Source organism: Gymnoscopelus microlampas (assembly GCF_963454915.1).
Source record: "Gymnoscopelus microlampas genome assembly, chromosome: 24".
In the NCBI taxonomy this organism is placed as follows: Eukaryota; Metazoa; Chordata; class Actinopteri; order Myctophiformes; family Myctophidae; genus Gymnoscopelus; species Gymnoscopelus microlampas.
The window spans coordinates 35,844,822-35,865,392 of record NC_139961.1 but is presented as its reverse complement, the minus strand read 5'-3'; the positions used below and the strand labels follow the sequence as shown (position 1 = coordinate 35,865,392).

General features: G+C 44.7%; 1 protein-coding gene across 5 annotated transcripts in view; it reads left to right on the top strand.

The window, feature by feature from the left end:
* The window catches only part of LOC311040849 (uncharacterized protein), a 79,402-nt gene that overhangs the window by 40,784 nt on the left and 18,047 nt on the right, over positions 1–20,571 (top strand). For all 5 annotated transcript variants that reach the window (XM_084051218.1, XM_084051215.1, XM_084051216.1 and 2 more), the window contains 3 exons: positions 2,330–2,559; positions 9,691–10,025; positions 10,903–11,016. In XM_084051218.1, the coding sequence (XP_083907344.1) occupies positions 2,330–2,559; positions 9,691–10,025; positions 10,903–11,016 (679 nt within the window). The remainder of the gene's footprint in view (positions 1–2,329; positions 2,560–9,690; positions 10,026–10,902; positions 11,017–20,571) is intronic.

Here is a 20,571-nt window from a genome sequence, read left to right as displayed (position 1 = left end):
AAAATCGTTCATATTAAGATTATCTCGTAGTGTATTGCCACCTTAGTCCACTTCTTGGTCCACGTGAAGATTCGGTTCGTTTAAAACGGGACATTATGTGAAAAGGCCCTTTTACATTTAACGTAAGGTTTTACAACAAAAAATAAACATACCTGACACGAAATGGCACCCGCAAATCCAGGTTTCTGTGTCCGGATCTGGATTCCATTTATTTCTTTGAAGTGCGCGGATCCATTTCCCTCTTTTATCTTTGCCTTTCGGCAGTCTGTAAAATAGCACAACAGCTCTTTCCCATTTTTAAATCTTTTTGGCGGTTTTATAGTGTTTAAAAGCTGCGTCGCTACTGTCTGTATACTGCGTAGAAAATAGTGTTTTGCCACTCAGTGGGCGTTCCCGCAGGACTTCCGCGTACGGTGACGTCACGTGCATGATTGTCGGAGAAAACGTAAGAGCACTTATGATTGGCTGAAAGCGAACCCGTCTGATTGGCTGATGATTTATCAGCCAATGACGACGTTCGTCTACGCCCACCGTCAGGTCAGTCTCAAAAAGATTTGTGAATGCACAGAGGAGATCCACCACAGAGAAGCAGTGTGTAAATGCACACCAACCGATTTGTGTTGTAGTTAATTCAATGTGCATTTGTAAATTGAGTGTTTTGGAGATAAATAGATAATTATATTTGTGAAGCAGAGCATCTGGAATGTGACTTTAAAATACAAACTGTGAATTTTAAACTGTGGATTTCAAACACAAAATATAAATGTGACTTTAATACACAAACTGTGGATTTAAAGCTGTGGATTTGAAACACAAAATACAAACTGTGAACTGTGGATTTCAAACACAAAACACAAACGTGACTTTAATACACAGACTGTGGATTTAAAGCTGTGGACTTGAAACACGAACGCAAAGCATCGCATTTGTAGTGCTGAACCAAAAAAACAAATGCAAACCAGAACTTGTTCATTCAAAAATCAAATGTGTGAATAAAAAATGGACTCATGCATTTACTCATTATGAGACTGTTCTGACTCCATAATGAAACCACCGTTGACCAGCTGTCAGAATATATTATTATTATTAGTTTAATAATACAAGTTAATAGAAAACAATTGTTCTGGGTCCAAGACATTTCCAGTAGTCTATCTGTGTAATAGAGAGGTATGGTCACATATACACTCCTATAAAAATACATACATACATACATACATACATACATACATAAAGGCTTGATTGATAAATTGATAGTCATAGCATCACAAAGGATAAAAATCACACCGAGTGTGAAGAGAGTGGTGCCTTTCATGAGTTAATTTCATTAGTTACTTTTTACAGACTTTGATGACTTCAAAGTATTTTTACTCATTTTAAGTACTTTAAATGTTTTACTGATTTTTACGTGTTATTACTCATTTTAACATCTTTTAAGTATTTTTACTCATTTTAAGTATTTTTACTCATTTTAAGTATTTTACTCAGTTTAGGAACTTTAAAGTATCTTTACTAATATTTAAGTATTTTTACTCATTTTAAGTATTTTTACTCAAAAGTGTGTGTGTGTGTGTGTGTGTGTGTGTGTGTGTGTGTGTGTGTGTGTGTGTGTGTGTGTGTGTGTGTGTGTGTGTGTGTGTGTGTGTGTGTGTGTGTGTGTGTGTGTGTGTGTGTGTGTATGTATAATTAGTGTAACTGGTTGCATCTTTGTGTTGCAATCAGCCGAAGCTGTTGAGGCTGTGCTCAAACATACAGAGAGGCCGTGCTCAAACATACAGACAGGCCGTGCTCAAACATACGGACAGACATAACATACAGACAGACATAACATACGGACAGACACACGGACACGGAAGTCAGTCCTTGGAGTGGCTAGCACCACTCAAAAACACTATAGCCCAAGGGCTTATTTCCATTATTGTCGGAATCAGCCGTGAACGTGGGAGTCTATCCCCGTTACAATGTGCTAGACCCCTGGGAGATGGATTGCTGAGGTGGAGTGCCACCTACCATCAGCTCCCATTACTTACAACAACACCTACCATCAGCTCCCAGTACTTACAACACCTACCATCAGCTCCCAGTACTTACAGCAACACCTACCATCAGCTCCCAGTACTTACAGCAACACCTACCATCAGCTCCCAGTACTTACAACAACATCTACCATCAGCTCCCAGTACTTACAACAACACCTACCATCAGCTCCCGGCACTTACAACAACACCTACCATCAGCTCCCAGTACTTGCAACAACAACAAGATCAAACCTAATGAAGACTATAGGTTATATCAATAAAACAAATGTATTATTGTTATTTTTGTGTGACAGTTACACAAAAAAGCCGGGCAAGGCGCGGCTGTTCCACTGCAGGATGACTGGGTTGCAGTTTGGAATGACAGGGGAAGGAGAAGTCATCTACAACACTGTTAAGTGGCACAAGACAGATACCCCAGAATGCACTCCTGCTGGTCCTCTGTTTGAAATCAAAATCAAGAGTTCTCTTCAATCAACTCTGTCTATCTACCAGCTAAACCTGCCACACTGTGAGGTCACACCTGGTGAGGCGCTGCTCTTCTTATTGTCCAATCATTTTAAAGTGTCTTGTTGAAAATTACAGTATAAGAGACATTATTTAGTGTCCGAACTCTGCACCAGTGTGAAGCCCGATTGAAATGCAAGTGTTTATTTGTAGGCACAAATGAATCACGTTTTGAGGGCCTAAACGTACTTGTAATGTAGGATAATTAATGTAGCTGGTTGGGAAGTGGTGACCACTGTGGTGCATGGGTAAGCATGCAGAGATACTTCTTCTCATCTTCAAGGGTGTTTATTTTAACCTTGGTTACAGAAAGTACTGTTCAACACAGTCCTATGTTGCAAAATAAACAATAAAGTCTCTTCGGTGATAGCAAAATCAAGTAATCATATGTTAGGCATAAAAGTAGCTCTTCACTCCTCCAAGGCTCCAAACATACTGATCTGCCAGCCTAAATCCCAAACTGATTAAACACGCCTGGCCCTGTACTGTGATTAGCTGCCAGTCCCTTTGAACACAATCATCAATTAAGTGACACAATACACATAAGGTCACAGTGACCCACCTAGCTAAACAGACAGGGATCCTTCATCACAGCCGCCCCCAAATTGACACAGTCAAATTTGCTGACCCCGAGAAAGACTGGAGGTCTCGGGTGCCGTCCCAGGAACGGCAGGGAGTGGGACGAGACGGGCGACCGGCCTGGTGTAGGTCTTGTTCTTAACTTGAATCTCCGCTGTCCGAACCCTCCCCTCTGCCCCTTGGTGCGGGTCTGCAGGGCTGGGAGGTCTCCAGAGTTGGTCGGCAAGGACCTCTGCGCGTCTCCAGCGGCGGCGGCTCAACAGCTCGGACTCAACAGCTCGGACTCTGGGTATAGTACCTGAGGCAGCGATGGGTCGGGCCGCCCCATCAAGAGCATACTCAGGGTTACCAGGTCTGGAAGGTCACTGGTGAAGCAGTCGATCTGGGATTGAATCGGCAGGTCTCTCTCAACCTCTCGATAATCTTGAGCAGATGGGGTAGACTGATCACCTGCCGCCCCGTCGCGTGCCTGCACAACAGCCTCCGCCATGTCCCTGAAACTTGTGAACTGGCTGGCATCAGTCTCGGGAGGAAGAGGGGCAGTGGTGATTGAACCGCAGAATGTGGCCTTTTGCAGATCTGGGCCAACACTGGTAGGCCCCTGGATAATCCAGCCCAACCTGGTCTTCACAGCAGCTGGTCCTCCTGGAGGTCCCAGACGGATCGGAGCTGTCGGAATGATTAGATGGGGTTAGTCTGAACCAATGAGGACCATGGGACGGGCTCGGTCCAGCGTTTGTAGGGGGAGGCCTCTCAGGTGCTTGTATTTAAGCTGGAGTGTCTCTATGGGTTGTGAGCGCTCCGCCAACCCCAGCTGATCAGCAGTGAAGGCTCTCTGGATCTTGAATGTATTCTGTGGTTGACTGGCAGGAGAAATGGAAAAGGAGAAAGATAAGCCATGCAGAACTCTGAGATCTTGGCGCACGGTCCTCAATGCAAGGGCCTCTGGCTCTCCAAGTTTTACCACCTTAGCAGCCGCTGGTAGGAGCATGGTGCGCTCTGACCCATCATCTAGAATCGCATACGTCTCAATAGTCTGTTCTCCATTGTGCAGCATGACCTTAACCACCTTCAGTAGTACCTAACTGCAGCCGAGCTGCCTATCTAGGCAGGGGGTGTCCACTGTGACTGGCCTAATGTTGAGGTCATGGAGAACATCCAGATGTCTGCTGGGTGAAATCGGCACGCTGGTTCAGATAGTGCGGGGCGTCCCCACAGTATGGGCACGGCAAGAAGATTTTGCCTTGTGGATTGGCACTGGTGGATTGGGGGTCTGGGACAGCAGGGCTGCTTGCCGTCTGTTCGGCACCATAGAGGAAGGTGGTGGGCCTACCAGACCTTGAGTCCTTCCACCTGTCCCTTTTAGCCTCTGTGTTCTCTTTACCCTCTCTGTGTTGAGACTCATATCCATACCCCTGAATCTTCAGCTCGAACTCCAGCCAGTCTGCTAAGTGTAGCAGCGTAGACTTCGCCTTGCCTACTTGTTATTAACTAGTTGTACAAACTATTGTTTTATTATTGTATTGTTTTATTTGATCTTCTTTAGTCAATACACTTATTTGTTTTAGCTCTTGCTCATTTGATTTTGCTATTTGTCTCATCTGTTTAAGAAAGTAGGTAGCTGATATATTGCACTTTTACCTTAGCGCTAGGTATACTCTTGGTTGCTTGTTTTAGCAGAAAATGCACTTAAGACTTCTGGTGATTAGTAGTTTCGTTCCCTACCTATGTTGAATGCACTTATTGTAAGTCGCTTTGGATTAAAGCGTCTGCTAAATGACTGTAATGTAATGTAGGGACACCGACATGGTGGGGATAAATGTACCTCATGAACTCAGACCAAATACTTTGTGGGAGCTTGGACATCAATCTAGTGACGTGGGACCCACACTGTAGCTCAATACGGCCTTTCTGTCCGAGCTGGTTGAGCATGCCCACCAAGGCTCTCACTCTGAGGGCAAATCCTTTAAAAGCAGCTGTGTCATGGTTACGGATGCTAGGCGCCTCCATTAGGTCTGCAATGCGCCTTAACGCCAGCTGGTGGGGTTGCCCATAATGTTCCGTAAGAGAGGCCATGGTGTTTGTGTAGGGCGTTGCAGAGTTTGTGTACGAGTCTGCGATGAGAAGTGCTTCTTCGAATTTTAGATGATCGACCAGGATCTGATATTTGAACCTCTCCGTAGCATCCTTTGGGAGGAGGTTCTCTAGGGAGGTCTTTAGCCTGGCAAACTCCCGGGGGTCCCCCCTACTGAAGTCTGGGATGGTGGGTTGAGGGCCCCGATACACATACTCTGTCTGACGGCTGGGGTAGAAGTCGTCATGTCTCTGGTCATCAGGAAGGCCTCGATGTGGAGGAACTGAATAGGCCGATCTATGTGGGATGACTGGTGACTCTGAGGCATGGTGTGACCTCTCCAACTCATCAAACTCGTATGGCTCGCAGTATTTAGGTGTTGGGGGTCTAGGCAACAGCTCTGGGGTCCTCCCCATATTCTTGAGGCATGCGGTCAGCTCTGCCACTAAGTCTGTGGGCTGTCTGTGGTAGTGGATAAAGGAGGTTTGGGGTCCATCACTGCAGTGGGTAAATGAGGCCTTATGTCCTCCTCTGTTACTGGAGGAGGGGGGTCTCCATCTTCCACTTCTCCTTTCAATGCTGCATGCACAGGCCCCGTTGGATAGTTGTCCATGGCCAGCAGTCACTCGATCCGGCTCGAAGGACCATTTGTAATGTAGGATAATTAATGTAGCTGGTTGGGAAGTGGTGATCACTGTGGTGCATGGGTAAGCATGCAGAGATACTTCTTCTCATCTTCAAGGGTATTTATTATAACCTTGGTTACAGAAAGTACTGTTCAACACAGTCCTATGTTGCAAAATAAACAATACAGTCTCTTTGTGATAGTCCAAAACACGATCAAAATCAAGTTTAATATGTCAGGCATAAAAGTAGCTCTTCACTTCTCCAAGGCTCCAAACATACTGATCTGCCAGCCTAAAGCCCAAACTGATTAAACACACCTGGCCCTGTAGCGTGATTAGCTGCCAGTCCCTTTGAACACAATCATCAATTAAGTGACACAATAATACACATAAGGTCACAGTGACCCACCTAGCTAAACAGACAGGGATCCTTCATAACAGTACTCAAAAAGTTGTGCAACTTTGCACACACATCATCAGTGGCGAAAATGTAAGTTATCGGTCTTGAAAAGGGGTGTGGCCTAATTGCTCAATAGCCCACCCTACAAAATGTTAAAGTTGAAGCCCCACAATACAGTTTTACTTACATACATGTATGATAATTGCTACACACCTGTATCATGTCCCGACTGACAAAAAAGTGACCATGACCTAAACCCTAAACCCAGCAAATCAGCCATTTTTAATTTATTGTGGGGTTTTAGTACATTTTATGCCATTTTCACGGGTCGTACTTAAACAAACTGGTCCTAGGAGTATGGTCAGATCCACGTAAAACACAAAATACCTTAACGATTAAAAGTTTGTAAAACGGCATGCCGTGGCAAAGCGTCTAACTTCCATGTTTCACCGCCAAACGGGAAGTGAAAATAGCTGATCTACAAGGTCAAGTTTGGCCTTTTGTTTCTGTGTAACTTTTGAGCTGATTGCCATACAGACTTGTCTCCACCCCCCTTTCTGATTGGTTGATAATTGTAAATTCCTATTTTTTTCCATAACTTTTGACCCGCTTGTCGTAGCCACTTGTGAGTAGCCTCATTAGACTCGGTTTATAGTCCTTGTTTTTCATTGGTATTACTTAGCCCCGCCCCCTCTTCTGATTGATTGCTATTTGATGGTTATATCTTTTGCTATAACCTTTCTCGCTAGCCAATCACAAAGTGGTCTGAATACTTATCAGCCAATCACAGTACAGCGAAAGACACATTTTCACGACGGATGGGTCATGGGTCCCAACCCCACTTATAGGAGCAGCTACACCGCTCAAAAATGTGGATGTGACGTCATTCCAAAAAACGTCACTTCCACCCGCCCCAACAATAGGATTTTCCATTGATTTTTCCATTGAAAACCACCTGTTTTCAGCGGACCAAAGCTCCAAAATGGCGGATCGCGGTTGGAAACTTGTCGTTCCCATGGTTACACAGATCCTTCTGCCTACTCACAGGAACGTTTTCCGTGTTTTCTTTTTTTACACAATGTCGGTTCCACGGTGTTTCAAATATCATCAAATTGAGGTAATTATACGCCGGCACAGGGATAGAAAACTATGTTTAAAACCTTGGCAATCAATGTGTTAAGGGGCAGAGGCCTTTAGGCTCGGAACCTTATTGCATCTTATTGCATCACCAAACGGCCAAGGCACAAAACTCACAACCATTGGCCAAAGGGTGGCGCTATAGCAATCAATTGAAAAATGCCAACTTTGAACATGTACGACTACAGCCATGAAACTTCGATACACACATACCTAACAACTTTTGTGGTCTGACTTTTGACCTCTGACCTTTAGATCTCCCACCATTTTCAATTATATGAAAAGCAGTTAAAATCAAACTCCTGGGATTTTTGAGCAATCTGCACACATGTACTTTGGACCTATGCCAACAGAATTATGTGAGTGGATTTGACTCATGAGACATGTGCCTTGACTCATGAGGAACACATCTATCACTTTAACCAGTAAGCTCCGCCCTTAAATTTTCCGCCATTTTGAGCAGTTTGAAAAACTGTTAAACCTGTGTTTCTGCAGTGATTTTTGAGCAATTTGCACTCAATCTACAGACCATTATCTAAAATCCAAGTTGAAGAGAAGTTTGTACGTGAAAAAATGAAGCATCCATGAGCTAATGGATATTGTAGAGGCCTGGCTTCATTTAAAAAAAAGCATCTTTGGATTCTCCTTTCTCACTGAGTGAGGCCTGTGGATCGAATAGCTCAATCAGTAAAGTGTTAGCCTCTTATTCTGAAAGTCCCCGGTTCAAGCCTCACTCAATGCAGGCTACATTTAAATTGCATTGTACAAAACATGACCCTGTTAATTAATACATGTGCAATTATTTTTAAAATAACATGAAATGCTTTTTTGAGAGTAGTTATTTTTAATGTATGACATACTTTCTTGTGAAAATAGCCGATCTACAATCTCACAACTTTTCAGATAGCAACACGTTGTGAGCTTGTAGATCGACTATTTTCACTAGTTTTTATTCAGAGGGAGACAAAAAATGTCTTTATTGGTAAATGTTTTGTGAACCAGTGATCTAGAGTAGTTAGCGAAACAGAGGCTTAGTTCATAACGGATGGAAAAACATATACATATCAACAGACACCATTAGGAAGGTCATATATCTAGCTCAATGAGAAGAGAGGCAGCTTGTGAGTCTAAAGGTCGCTGGTTCGATCCCTGTCCCCGGCAATGTGTTGAGGTGATCATGATTTGGAATTCTTAGTTTTACAAATAGTGTTTCTTGAGGTTAGGTTTAGGCGTTGTGTTACTGAGGTTAAGGTTAGTGAGGGTGGGGGGGGGGGGGGGCATTGCACAAAACATGACCATGTTAACGCATTGTGTTAGAAACCTGCATCCACTTGTGGTGTTAGCGGGTCAAATTTGACCCGTGATTTAACTCAGCCCAAAATACTCAATTCTCCCACCTCATAGCTGACCTGTAATGCATTCATATCCATGTAAACACTTTTTTAAATATTATGTTGGGTTAGGGTTAGGGTTTCATCTGACAATATATGTCGTTTTCAATTGTAAAAAGGTAAAAAAAATCACTCGTTACATTTCCTATAATGAAGACAATGGAAAATTATTTTATCTAGCTATAATAGAATAATTAAGAATAATAATTAGAACACATTTCCATTTTTTTTTTTTTTAATACTTGTTTTAGTTTTTTAACTTTATTTTTTTTAAATATTATTAAAAATAGTGACACCCGTATACCATAGAAGTTAAAAGTCTCTCTCACTCTCAAACATGTGAACATTGAATATTGGCAATTTGGGGGGAATTGAGCCACACTTCTCTACCGGGTCAAATTTGACCCGCTAACACCACAAGTGTCACTTTTTTTAAGACCATCAGAATAACTAAAATGGTGGTAATTCATTTTGTTGCGTTAAAATAGCTGTTTCTAAGGATATCATGAAGCCCTGTTCCAATAAAGAAATGTAAAGGGTACCTTTTACCTATTTAAACTTGAAAACGGGTAAAAAGAAATGACCCTAACACAATGGAAGGGTTAATTAATGCATACGCAATTTTTAAAGATAACATGAAAAGCCCTTTTGAGAGTAGTTATTTTCAATGCATACCCTATTTCCTTGTGAAAATAGCCGATCTACAAGCTCACAACTTTTTGGATAGCAAGGCTTTGTGAGCTTGTAGATCGGCTACTTTCACTAGTTTTGGTACAGAGGAGACATCACATTTCTCTATTGGTAAATGCTTTGTGTGAACCACTGATCTTAGTTTTAGTGAAACAGGGGCTCAGGTTTATTATTAATTCATTTGTTATTTTATTCATTTATTAGGATTTGTTGACCATAACATTGAATATACTATTTCAAAACCATTTCACAGGTGATGCCCTGTCTGTGGCCCACATCACACATGACGGCGATCGTGTAAAACCAGCGAAAGTGAACGGGACTTATGTGCTTGTATGTGAGTCTCGCTTTGGAAAGCTGTGGCGGATCCTGAAATGGGCATTTTATGCTTTACTTCAGAGAGGCGAGAGAAACGAGACAGGTTTCAGAATCGAAGGCAAATATGGTCTGTGCACTAAACTGCCGCCCAACCAGGAACCAGGAACCATGAAATTGACCCCGAACCTAATTCGGGGTCAAATTCTACTGTTCGTTGGACAAGAGAGACTGATAGTATTCCTGCTGCCGGTCAATGTGTTGCTCGAAGAGGTAAACATCTGTATGTGTTAAGCTAGAATCTCAGAGAGTTTGAATCTTTTCTAAAACATGATATGATTTTGAATTTTAAAGCTGCAATGTGTGTGTGTGTGTGTGTGTGTGTGTGTGTGTTTGTGTGTGTGATTCAGATAAGATTGCAGATCTGGCTGCATTGAAAATAGCAGATCTACAAGCTCACAAGGGTCGCATCGCGATGCGTTGTGAGCTTGTAGATCTACTATTTTCTAAATATACGAGCGCTTTTGCGAGAGCTTTTTCGGCCATCTTTTCATGGACAGTGAGGTCTACAAACTTAAAGTAGCTTGTCCTATGTATGGAGTTATGTAGGCTACAACCTGGCAGGGTTAAGGATATAAACCCGACGCTCCAATCTCGTATTAACGTGGCTGCACGGGATCCCTGCAGTCCGCCCGAGTCTCATGGGGAATAGCCTACATGACTGCTTTATTTTAGTGTAACTCGAACGCACACTGCTCGGTATGGGTTACATAAATGTGTACAAACGTATTCTGGTCGTTCTGGTTCTTCATGTCGTAAAATCAGGGCGTTTCGAGAATATTTAAGGGCGTGTTATTTAAATGACGCTCGGTTTCAACCGTGACATTTATCAAGGCTCCAACCAAATGTACGCTAGGATTGGCTGTATAGGATCGCTTCATGAATGTGACTTGGACGTTGGTGTACGGCCGAATTTATGGAAAAATATAAGCCGTTTTTTACACTCCATTGATAAATGAGGGCCATAGTCTTAAAACATGAATGATTTGTATTGTTGCAACAAGAGAAAGACTTACATGTACAATGCAATTGACATGACAATACCAGGCATTATAACATATCTCGTCAACTTCTGTTGTTGTCATTGTAGGTGAAAAAAAAGCTTGCTGGGTATGAAGAAAAGACATCCACATCTGACTGTCCTCTCATCCTAGATCAAGACTACAGCCTGCATTGCCCTCATCCTCATGAAGTAACACCTGAGGTATAACACATACACATACAGCCATAGTTTATCGTATGTTTAAACAATGTGAGTCAGGGAACCTGATCATTTGAATTCATTGAAGAAATATCTCTTCAAGTAGCGTTGAACACCCGATTTTACTCGACAAGCTCTCTTCCTGGACAGCATTTTGAATCGCCAAGGCTTAGATCATGTCCATAAGATATATGACTTATCCAAAGAATCTAATTACAGAAGTAATTGCAGTTATATTTTAATACTTCGCTCCAGGTCTCGCTTTGGGAGAGTACCCTCTAGCGCGTGAACACAGAAGCATTATCTTGATACCATCGGCCCTATATAACCAGGGGGGGGGGGGGGGGGGGGGGGGGGGCGAACAGTCACTCATTCCTTTCGTCTCTTCTCGTGAAACGAGCACAGAACACCTTTTCCTCAGTTTTTTCACCGCAGGATTGCTTAACTAACGTCTCACTAAAGGCCAGGATCAAACTTCTGCAACCACGAGGCACTCACAGAATCCAGGTGATCTTTCAGATTTTATTTTCGCCTCTTCCGTAAGAATAACTTGGCACCATGTGTCGTTATTACTAGTTAGCTTTGTCGCTATCCGTTAGCTTGCTAACTCCAGTTTAGCATAATGGAGTTAGCAATTGATGGCCCCCGGAGTCGGGGGCCATCCCACGGCCCTCCCTCTTCGACGGCATCGGTGAACCCAGGGCAACGCAGGAGTCGAGGGACCCCATTCCCCTCGCGCCCGCCACCCTAGACTTCCTCCGTAAGTCCTGGACATATTCCTCACCCATCCCAGACCTCAGAGGCCTTGAATGCCTGAGGGAACAGGAAGAAGGGCTAACCAACGTGGAGAGGATCATGGCGGCCCTCCTCCTGCCTCCAGGCTCAGAGTACCTGGCCAGAGGGCCAGTCTTCTCGTCGAGGCACGACAGAATCTTCTTGACCCTCAACCAGCGGACCTCGGTGCAGGTGCACGCACCATCAATTCCCCCCTGCTCCTCAACAACACACATTTTTAAGACGGCCAGGAACGTCCCCACTGCGGAACTGATGCGGGAGCTGCGGCGGCTGAACGACGAGGCCCTGCAGCTCAACGCGTCGGCCCTGTCCGTTAACGGCCACGCCATGGCGTTTCTGGTGTCGATGGAAAGGGCGAGATGGCTGGACCTTTCCTGCCTTCCCGATGCGGAACGAGCGGGTATCCTGGACCAACGCGGCCTGTTCGGTGACGTCGTCAACACCTGGACATGGACAGCCGCCTGGTAGGGTGAGGCGCAGGCGCGAAAGGATCCCAAGGGCCCCCATTGCCAGCACAACACGCCCTGCCGCCGCCACGCAGAGGCGTCCCGGGACACCAGCACCCCCCGCCGCCAGACCAAAGTGTGCGGTATTGCCCACCCCTGGACACACCAGCCCTAGGGGGGGGGGGGGGGGCTGCCCCCTCGAAGCATAATTAATTGCGGCCAACACAAACTCACAACATTACGGTCGACCATGTTTTTCCTTAGCGTCATCGCTGACCACCGCCCAGCGAGACCCTCCGAGGTGGAAAGACTGGTGACACGAGGTTAGTTCCCTTTAGCTGTCAGCACGCAGTTCCCAGGTTGCGCGCGCCAAATAAGCAATATGGTCTGTGAATTTTCCTCCAATTTGCCTCCATTCCTCCTCGCTCAAAATCGCTTTCAACTCGCTTACAATTCAAGGACATGGCAACACTGGCCTCTAACAGGGCTCGCTGTCTGTTTCTCTGTCTGGCTGTCTCTCTCTTTCTCTCTCTCTCTCTCTCTCGGCGAAAGAAAGAGAGAGAGAGAAAGAAAGACGCGCGGTCATTATGTTTTTATCTTTCTTTCACTTGCTAAGCCATTGCTTTCACGTCTGTGTGTGCGCGCGTGCGTGTTCTCATTATTAAAAGACGCATCCAACTCACCCTCCGTCTGTCCGCATGCACTGTTGTCGCAAACACACAAAAACAGCGCTCATTTCTCCACACACATTCCTGTGTGTGTGTGTGTGTGTGTGTGTGTGTGTGGGCGGGGGGGGGGGGGGGGGGGATTCGCTTGAAGCAAACAGCCTTTTCCCATGTTGAAGTCAAGGCACAGACTACTGTGCTGGTGACGGACAACGGATGCACGCTTATAAGAAACAACAAAAATAAAACCTGGCAAAACAGTTGCGTGCATTAGCGCAAGATGACGATAAAGGAAACATTCAGTTTAAATGTCCAGCTTGCTAATTCTCGCCTACTACTACTACTTTTGTATTTGAAACTTTACATTTGTATAAATATTATAAACTTTCAGGACAGCCTAAGTACTAACATAATTTATGAAAAGGCTACTATAGGCTACAGTGAAGTCGGACTGAATAATGACTGAAACGTTTTTTTCTTTTTTTACTCTCTTGGTGTGGGGATTATCTTGCACAGTCGTTGTGAATTTGCAAACTGGACATTTACACTGAATGTTTCCTTTATCCTCATCATGCGCTAATGCACGCAACTGGTTTTCTTTGTGTTGTTTCTCATAAGCGTGCATCCGTTGTCTGTCAACAACACAGTAGTCTGTGCCTTGACTTCAGCGCGCTGACTCTCTCCCCACCCCTCCCCCCACCCCCTTGCGCTTCAACATGGGAAAAGGCTGTTCGCCGGATTGACAGACAGCGCCAGACACACGGAGCGGACTCCCCACTACCAGGGGTGCTGCAGCACCCTCAGCATATTATATCTTATACTATATTAAATATTGTATTAATGATGTTATATATTATATAACATCAAATATAATAATGCATTATTATATCATAATGTCATATGCTGTATTACAGTACAACACATATTTAACATATACATTATATCTACAATATACATATACATACTATTATGACATATGAATACATACATATTTAAATATATTTTAAAAATGAATATAATATACACATGAGCCATAAATGACACAGTCTTTACAACGGCTCTTTCAAAGGGGTTCGCGATGTTTTCATTTGTATCCAACGATTTTGTTGGCTAGGCCCTAAAATGTACCATACTAGAGGTCCCCCCTAGCCGCTAGGGGGACCTCTAGTATGGTACATTTTTGTTTCGAAAATGAGCCCCGTGCGCTAGCCGCGCACGGGGCTCTAGTGAAAAAGATTTTTTTTGGGGGGCGGACCCCCTGGGAGTGTTGGGACCCCCGCGGACCCCCGTGGAACATGGCGGACCCCTTCGGCTGTGTTTTTTTTTTCATGAAGGTGGTTGCTTGTTTCTGGCGTAAATGTGGCAACACTGATATTTTCTTGTGTTTTGTGCTTCACTGACTGTGCTTGCTACAGTGTGTGTTTTCTGCAGCCAATCTGCAGTTCCAGATTAGATCCCTAGGTGGTGGTATAATACTACACTCACACACCAAAGAACAACTGCACATGCCAGTATGGTACTACATGCGTTTCATGTTTACATACAATAAAAGAGACAACATCGGCTGTGTGGGATTTCTTCACTGCCTCAGAGAAAGATCGCCGTTTAGCAGTTTGCAAGACATGTTCCAATGAGATTTGAAGAGGGGGTAATACCAGCAAGGATTTCAACCACAAATCTGAAGGGTCATTTGAAAAGTAGACGCGTTGAAGAATACAATGATTTCCTGAAAGCTGACCAGAAGCGGCGAGATGCACTGGCTCGTCTGGCTGAGCTTGTAGATCTGCTATTTTCACAACGCATTGCGACGCGTTGTTAGCTTGTAGATCTGCTATTTGCACAACCATCGCGACGCGTTGTGAGCTTGTAGATCTGCTATTTTCACAACGCATCGCGAGGCGTTGTGAGCTTGTAGATCTGCTATTTTCACAACGCATGGCGACGCGTTGTGAGCTTGTAGATCTGCTATTTTCAAACATTTTAGTACTTGTGCTTTTGGTACTTTAAGTATATTTTGATGCCAATACTTTTGTACTTTAGACCTTTTACTTGTGTCAGAGTACTTCTACATTGCAGTATGGATACTTTTACTTAAGTAGAAAATGTGAGTACTTTTTCCACCACTGACCGTTTGCAACAGAGAGACTGTGGTGAGTGAAAGTATTTAAAAAAAGGCTATTTAGCTGGATGTGAAGCAATGTGTCTGTAATCTTCTGTAAGAGTTACATATTAATAAAGAGATTGTTTCATAAATCTTATTGAATTTGTGCTCATTAAAAGTGCTAAGCGATAAAGGGCTGAAATGCCTATAATATATGATAGGGGGGTGAAGCGGAGGACGCGCTTCTGTTGTTGTTTTTGTGGTGATGCAGAGATGTAACCTGCGCTGCTTGGTTTTATGCTTTATCCAACATGACAGCCATGTAAACAAACAACCAATGTCATTTACAACTAAACGTTGCTCTCAAGAATGTTCTTGAAAACATTTGAAGTGAGAAATAGACGATGCAATAACCGAAAAGTGACTGTATTTGATCCACTGCCCTGCCTTGAACAACGGGGGAAATACCAAAACGCTCGCCCCAAAACACAGTCGCCCCGGGGCAAATCCGAGTGTGTTTTGGGGCGAGTTGTTTTTCATTTCGTCATTTGTTTTTGCGAGGCGAACTTGTCCGGCCAGCCCAATACTTATGGAATACTTTCATTGCCGTAAGCAAGGAAATACTTCGTTGTGTTGTTACTTTAGGGTAAATGTATTTATGTATTTATTAAGTAGCCGTGTAATAAGCGGGAGAATGGTGGTTAATCGCCCTGAAGGGCTTTAAATTTCAATAATGACTACCTCCCCATGCATTATCCCTTGCATACTTTTTCTTCACGGCGCTCGTGACAAAAAATTAGGTGGTGTTGTTTGTGTGTTACGCACTGGATTGGAACTATTTTTGCAATATTATTCTTCATTGTTTTGTTGTTGTTGCTGGCTGGGTGAGGATCATAGTGGAAGAATGTGTGTGTGGATCGAGCGAGCGAAGACCGCTGATTTCAATGGCCGCCGCTTTGTGTTGTTTCGGCTGTGGGGTCGTCGGCATTCGGTTGTGCTGACGGTAAACGGTGCGAAAGTATTTCCCCGTCCGGTGTGGTTGTAATGTGGTGAATAGATGTAATTATGTTGCAGGTGGAAAATGTGTAGTGAGCAATGAGAAGTGGTCTTGTCCTGTGCGTGCGTGGGTTCGGTGTGTTGTGATGAAGTGTAAAGTTTCAGACAGACAGTAGTTGGATGGGGTGGGGTTGGCGGGGTTGCCATGTCCAGGAGTTGTAAGCGTGAAGTGGCGTGTAATTGGTTAGGGAAAGTGCGTGCACGCATGCGCAGTGCGCAGCTCTGTGTTTTTGCATGAAGCTGGTTGCTTGTTGCTCGCGCGCGCAATCTGGCAACACAACACTGATCAAACTTACAAATCTACAAACGTCCACGCATGCGCCTACAATCAAATTGTAGTATAGATGTACGCAGCCTAAAGGTGGATGTTTAATTTCTTGCTTAAAATAATAAAAACTCTTTCAGTTTAAACACTGTCTGTTTTCTTCAAAATATGAATAAAGGTTGCAAACTATATGTGATGTTACCCAGACCATAGGGCGATGAGCCTACTGCTCCTGATTCAGAAAATGTAGCAGTAGGACCAATGTTGTCTCAGGTACGATAATACCGTAGAACTGTAAAAAATTAAAAAAGCCCATAGTATACTGAGACCACGGTCATACATGCTTAGAGGGCCCTCAGCCTATGGCCTAATACCTTATACCCCGCACCCAGCCGGCAGAGCAGTGGCTGGGCACTACGAGCTGTGTCGTGTAAACGAGAGCAGGACAGCATAAGCTGCATGAGAAATTTTCTTTCATCACCGTAACTGGGTCTCGGGACTGTATGATGTACTGTCATGCTGGCCCTATCAGGTTTTCTCCATGACAAACGGGCCGAATCCTGTGCACATCAAAGGTGAGCCCGCGAGCCACCTCGATAAACTACGCAGCGCCTGAGGTCTCATGGCGTCGGCCATTTTCGACTCATATAGGGGACAGTTGCTCATGGTCATGCTTATTCGACGAGGCTAGGCTAGGTATGGTGGCATTTCAACCGCCAGGGGGACCCATAGCTCTTCCCGACAGGCAAGCCTGAGGTGATGTGGGGCCCTCAGTTCGTACTCGACCCACCAGGGGGCTGTGACTGGTTGTATCGCAGACCTAGCCACAGACCTTTCTGTGGGTCACTAGCGGTTCCCTCCCGGGTGTCACTCTGGACCCTCGTGGGCAACCAGGGCTGCCACGTAGAGCTGACCGCTGTAACGCGGGCCATAACAAATGATTGGTTGCATCATGTACGGCCGGAGTTCGGCTCCGGTAAATGGGTCTGCTGCCCAGCAGGTCTTTCCCCGCTGTCCCTTGGGGCCCCACACTGGTCTAGTTGGGGACCGTAATGGGGGTGGCACTGACGTGGCACTGACGTGGCACTGACGTCCACAACCTAGGGCGCTGGCTCCCGAAAGGCGTTACAGCGGTCAGCTCTACGTGGCAGCCCTGGTTGCCCACGAGGGTCCAGAGTGACACCCGGGAGGGAACCGCTAGTGACCCACAGAAAAGTCTGTGGGTCACTAGCGGTTCCCTCCCGGGTGTCACTCTGGACCCTCGTGGGCAACCAGGGCTGCCACGTAGAGCTGACCGCTGTAACGCGGGCCATAACAAATGATTGGTTGCATGTACGGCCGGAGTTCGGCTCCGGTAAATGGGTCTGCTGCCCAGCAGGTCTTTCCCCGCTGTCCCTTGGGGCCCCACACTGGTCTAGTTGGGGACCGTAATGGGGGTGGCACTGACGTCCACAACCTAGGGCGCTGGCTCCCGAAACCGTGCACGGCTCTGTGATGTCGGCCTCACAGAGCATCTCCAACCATGCTGGTTGGAGATAATCAAAGTGGGTGTGTAATAAGCCACTTTGTAATACGTGTGTGTGGTAGCCCACGCGTGGGTATACCCCCTTTTTGGCCGTTACACGGCCGTCCTGGCTTTCCCAGTTGTCGTATCACTAGGGTGCTCGACCTGGGCCTCTGGGCCCTGTTATCAGCAGGGGCCGGGAGCAGACACGCCCGACCAGGTGTAGGCCTTGTTCTTCGTCAACGATATTGATATAAAGGGGCCTTGTCTACATGGTATTCTGTTGGAATGCCTATGATAGGGGCTGTTTACCCTTTTCTCTATCGTTCCATCAATGTTTGGTGCACCTAGGTTGTGTCTGCACCCCTAGTGGTGGACACGGTCCTGGGCGTCGTTTTCAGGCATTTGACACTTCGGAATTTTACAATCAGGGAGTTTATCAAATTCTCTCCCATAGCGAGACCTGGAGCGAAGTATTAAAATATAACTATAGGTTACTATCGTAACCCCGGTTATATGAAATACGAAGCAAGAGGTCTCGCAAGGACCCCCTTCTTGTTTCTGTGGACGAGAAGAGGACTTTTATTCTGAAGGAATGAGTGACTGATCGCCCCCTGGTTATATAGGGCGGATGGCGGGGCCTCCGCTCCAGGTAGTTAGGGAATTTTAGCAACATGTTTGGACCATCTGTGAAAAAAATTACTACCAATAGCTTTCTTCACCAATGTGTTCTTATAGGTGTCTAGAATCACCTCTCAATTAATGCAAACCCAAATCCTCGTGGAAAATCCTGGAGAGCCAATCAAAGTTAAGGAGCCCAGAGGGCTTGGGTTTATAAAATATGAACAAAAAATAGAAGTCTAAAATTAACTTGTGAGGTGTCTAATTAGGTCAGGGGCTTTCAACTGATTTTGAACCAGGGACCACCACCCTGACTAAGACTCAACCTGGGGACCACTGTTGTGTTGGGAGGGGATATGGGCTAAGATTTGTTTTTTTTTTGGTAACACTAACACTATGCATCCCAGGTCTATGATATATTATGATCAGCTTATAACTCTGTATGATTAGAGTTATAAGAACTAAAATATGCATAACCCTTTATAACACTGTTTCTCAACCAATTGTCCGATACTATGCGATACTATGCGCAACACTTTTAATCAAGCCCTTAATTAACAGTCATTATTTAACTGAAATATAATGCTAGTGAGCAGAGCGTTTTTGAGTGTTTGAGTGTTTTTGAGAATTTCTCTTACTTCATCCAGCCCTCTATATTAAACTCATGTTAACTGATGAGTGAGCAGACACATGCTATTATATGGGCACATTTCCTAACAATGATGGCGCAACCAGGCCACACTTCCACTTCTTGAGATTCCATTTCCCTTTTCTGTGGAAGTTCCAGTAACTGCTGTCAACAACATTGAAGTGTCATCTTAGGTCATTGTCTCTTCTTGGCTATAGTGGAGTCTCATGTCTCATGTCATTTTCTGGCTCAAACCTTCATCATTTATGTAAAAAGCAGGGGGTCAAGTGTATATCTGGTTGTAATAGATTCAGCACCCCTAAAAACCCCTGGTTAGACACCTCACAAGTTAATTTTAGACTTTTCCTTTTTTTCACCCAAGCCCTCGGGGCTCCTTAAGTCTAACCTGGTAAACCCCCCTCCCTCCGGAAATCTCATTTGCATTTGATTTCAGGAAGGAGTCTGGTCTACAGGCCTGTATGGTCAATTTGGGAGCTGGGCTGGATTAGTACAGTTGACTGACAACCCCTTCAGCCAATCAGCAGTCCGTTCCCCTTCAGCCAATCAGCAGCTCATTTTCCCCATCCCCAGCCAAGTATGACGCAAGGGGACTTTTGAAGGGGCTATGCCGAAAATAGGTTGCTTTATTCGGATACATACGTGTCACTGCCTGCCCCGGCCGGTTCTCTGAATTTTTATTTTTAAATAGGCTCTGTCATGATTAATTGACCACATATATGAAGTTAAACAAACTAAATTCTATCCAAACAATATCTTATAAGTAAATTACGTGCCTCAAAATAGAAGTTTGAGAGCTTTTTGAAGTTTAAACAAACAGCGGAGAAATATCGCGCACAGAAAAGATGCCTGCCGCTCGTTTTTGGTCGGGTGCACTCAGGTTGGACTTGGTTCCATTCGGTTTCACTCGAACTCGCCACCTGATTGGCCAACCTTCGCAGATGGTTCGCAGACCTTTTCACAGATGGTCCAAACATCTTGCTAAAATTCCCTAACTAAGGGGAATGAATCGATCCAGTCAGGGAGTCTCCTGTCTTGACGTGTATCAAGATAATGCTTCTGTGTTCGCTTGGAGGCGCTCTCCCAAAGCGAGACCTCTTGCTTCGTATTTCATACAACCGGGGTTATGATAGTAACCTATAGTTACATTACTTTAATAAATTATACTACAATGCAGCCATAGTTTATTGTATGTTTTAAAAACAATGTGAGTTAGGGAACCTGATCATTTCCTTTCATTTCCAATTACTTCAAGTACTAGATTAGATTAGATTTATTGGTCCCCGTGGGGAAATTTGTCTTCACTGACTGTACATTACATAAAGGACAATTTCACATCACACAAGACAGACAACAAGCAACAAGACAACTGGTGTTAATAGGACATCTCTTTTTCAGCGGGGCCTTTTATTCAGGACCTCGACTATTAGGACTAGTTATACTACTACCAATACTATTA